The following is a 2,947-nucleotide window of genomic DNA, read 5'->3' as shown; positions in this document are numbered from 1 at the left end:
TGTGTGTGTGTGTGTGTGTGTGTGTGTGTGTGTGTGTGTGTGTGTTTCCAGAGCAACGACGCCTCAGGGAGTGCGTGGAACTGGATGTACTTCATCCCCTTAATCATCATCGGCTCCTTCTTCATGCTCAACCTGGTGCTTGGTGTGTTGTCAGGGTACGTCTTTTTCTTTGTGCTTTTACAGGTGTGACTAAAACTGCACCACAGTCATTTTCAAAGTATCTACAATGAAGGTGTCCATTTCATTTTTCCTGTGCGTCCGTTTAGGGAGTTTGCCAAAGAGAGAGAGCGTGTGGAGAACAGGAGAGAGTTCCTGAAGCTCCGAAGACAGCAGCAGATTGAAAGGGAACTTAATGGTTACCTTGAGTGGATCTGCAAGGCTGGTAGGTGCAACTTACTGTACAAACTGTTTCTACGTATTGTGACTCGGATCATAAAAACTGCTAGCTGTATCACATTTATTTTTTAAAGCCTAAATTATTTAGCGCAAACCTGTATTGTATGAAAACCTTGAGCAAAAGACCACATTTTTTAAGTATTTAACGTTAATAAACAAATATATTTGTGTTTGAATAATTATTTTAAACAATTAGAGTGCCATTCCTGATTATAGCTAAGCAAGGCTATAATTTTATTTGGTTTTTTTTTTTTTTTTTTTTTTTTTAAATCTTGATACAAGTAAGGAAAGTGAGTCTTTTTCTACAATGATGGAAGACACATAATAGATTTTAAGAATGTTTATTTATTAGGGATGGGCATTTTAATCCAAACCACTCTCCGAATTTGTACTTTGTAGGTAGCCATTAGATTTTTCTTCAAATATTTAAGTTGTGGTGAATAAAGTTTACTCACCCCAAGTTTTTCAGCTGAAAAGCCCTCATATGAAGCAATAACTTCTGGTAGAGAGACGTACTGCTGCTATTTTTGCTAGCTGAACTTTATATTTTAAATTTTCATCTGTCTATTGTATCAATGTGAAGGGGAATGCACATACTTTGCAGTGAAGCTGCGCTCACCTGGAACCATTGTTTCCACTTGATAATTCTTTCAAAATAAACTACACTAGCAAAAATAGACACTAGAACCGAGTTGTTTTTGTTCTTTAATTTGTTTGTTGGTTTTTAAAGTTGGGGGATGGTGGTAGGTTTTTGACAGTTGAAGCTGGAAACAATTTCTGACTACTAGGTTCTGCTGTAAAATAAACTACGGTAAAGCTTATGGTCATTTAATTTTCTAATTTTCGCCCATTTTTAACTAATCTATTACTGTAATATAATCACACTCAATGATCAGAATATTAGTTTCTCTCTGTTTTTATAATTTAATGTCAGACACCCGAAAAGCTTTGGTATTAGTAACTTAATTAGCTGGGTTAGCTGCCTTGGTAATTAGCCTTCATGCTAATTCCTGTTGTTTGTCGCAATTTATTATTATTTTTTTTTCAGAACAAAGTTATCTTTAAAAGGTGATCATGTGTAGTCCTCTAAGCTATGGCTGTGGATGAAACAGCTAATGTTTTTTGTTTGTTTGTTTGTTTATTAATCAAAAATAAGTTTAAGGGTGTTTCCCCCTCTGATAGCGTCATAAACAGCTGACCAACAGCTCAAATACAAGAAGAGCTTGAAACCTGCACCATCTGGCAAATTGTAGAATTAATAATAAATACAAATATTAAAATACCGGAAACTTTATGATTTAAAAAAAAAAAGTTAGCATAGTTTGAACTAAATATATTGTAATTGTTGGCTGATTTGTCAAAATTATCAAGTTTACACTCAGTCAAACTAACCTCCTTTTTTAATTTCTAAGTTTTTTTTCATTCAATTCAACCTTTATTTAGACAGGTAAATCCCATTGAGCCTCAAGGACTCATTTACAAGAGAGACCTGATTTCAACAAAGAATGATGACAACAATGGACAACAGCGACAACAATAAACAGTTATAAAAAGTCATACTACAGTTTTGTTCTTTTGTTTTTTTCGTATGTTCCAACCATTGTTTCTCAGCTACACTTGAAAACAACTCAACATTAATGTTAGTTCTGGATAATTATTATTTTAATCATGCTCAATTGACCATCGTTGGACCGGTATACCAGTGAATCAATTGCCGTTTTTTTTTTTTTTTCTTGTTCTGTCACTCATTTGCTGAGAGCAAGAAAGCTTTATGGAAGGTATGAAAGGATGGTTAGTTTGTAGATGTCAGAGAAATTAACAAAAAGTAAGACAGAAGGAACAGACCTTTGATCATCTCATAAAGACCACATTTACATTGGTAAAAACAACTAATGGGTAAGGATTAGGAACTCAATTCACACAGGTGCAGTCTTTGTTTCTAGTTTAATTAAAAACTGAAATGAAAATGGGTTAAAAAAAAAAAGGTTTTGTCTATTCCAGACATTTTAGAAGTTACAGTAATGTATTTTTGGACAGAAATCAGAAAACAAAATGTTTTAGCAACAGCTGTACAGATAAAAACAGTAACGGTATTTGAATTTCTTGACAAATGTATTAAATGGTCTTCAATTTTTAGGTTTTACTTATTACTTTAATGTTTCTAATTTTTTATGAGATTATTCATGAATTGCTGCAGTGTAGCTATGTAAAGTCTTTAGGCTTTTTTTAAATTATTTTATTCGGCTGTTGTTTTGTTAATTAATCAAGTTTGGTTCATTTGTCATATGCAAAAATCGACACAAGGTCAACAATGCAATGAAATGCTGAGGACGAGAAGAACCGTCTCAACTCACCAAAAAAAGAAATATCAACAAGAAATACCAAAGCATGCAGCAAAAATACAACAAACAAAGGCGTCAAAAGTGAAAAAGAAATACAGTGTGGTTTGGTTAGCAGTGACGTTCTTTCAGCAGCATGGTTCTGTTCTGTTAGCGGCTTGATCTTGTTAGCAGGTCTTGTTAGCAACGTTAGCAGGTCTTGTTAGCAGCGT

The 2,947-nt window shown here is 33.8% G+C and overlaps 1 protein-coding gene across 1 annotated transcript in view; it reads left to right on the top strand.

The window, feature by feature from the left end:
• cacna1aa (calcium channel, voltage-dependent, P/Q type, alpha 1A subunit, a) overlaps nucleotides 1–2,947 on the top strand; it is a 110,513-nt gene that overhangs the window by 42,396 nt on the left and 65,170 nt on the right. The window contains exons 7-8 of the mRNA XM_037688521.1: nucleotides 52–155; nucleotides 267–382. Of these exons, the coding sequence (XP_037544449.1) occupies nucleotides 52–155; nucleotides 267–382 (220 nt within the window). The remainder of the gene's footprint in view (nucleotides 1–51; nucleotides 156–266; nucleotides 383–2,947) is intronic.

This window comes from Nematolebias whitei, chromosome 15 (genome assembly GCF_014905685.2).
Source record: "Nematolebias whitei isolate Nwh7 chromosome 15, NemWhi1, whole genome shotgun sequence".
Lineage (NCBI taxonomy): Eukaryota > Metazoa > Chordata > Actinopteri > Cyprinodontiformes > Rivulidae > Nematolebias > Nematolebias whitei.
This window is presented reverse-complemented; position numbering and strand designations above follow the sequence as displayed.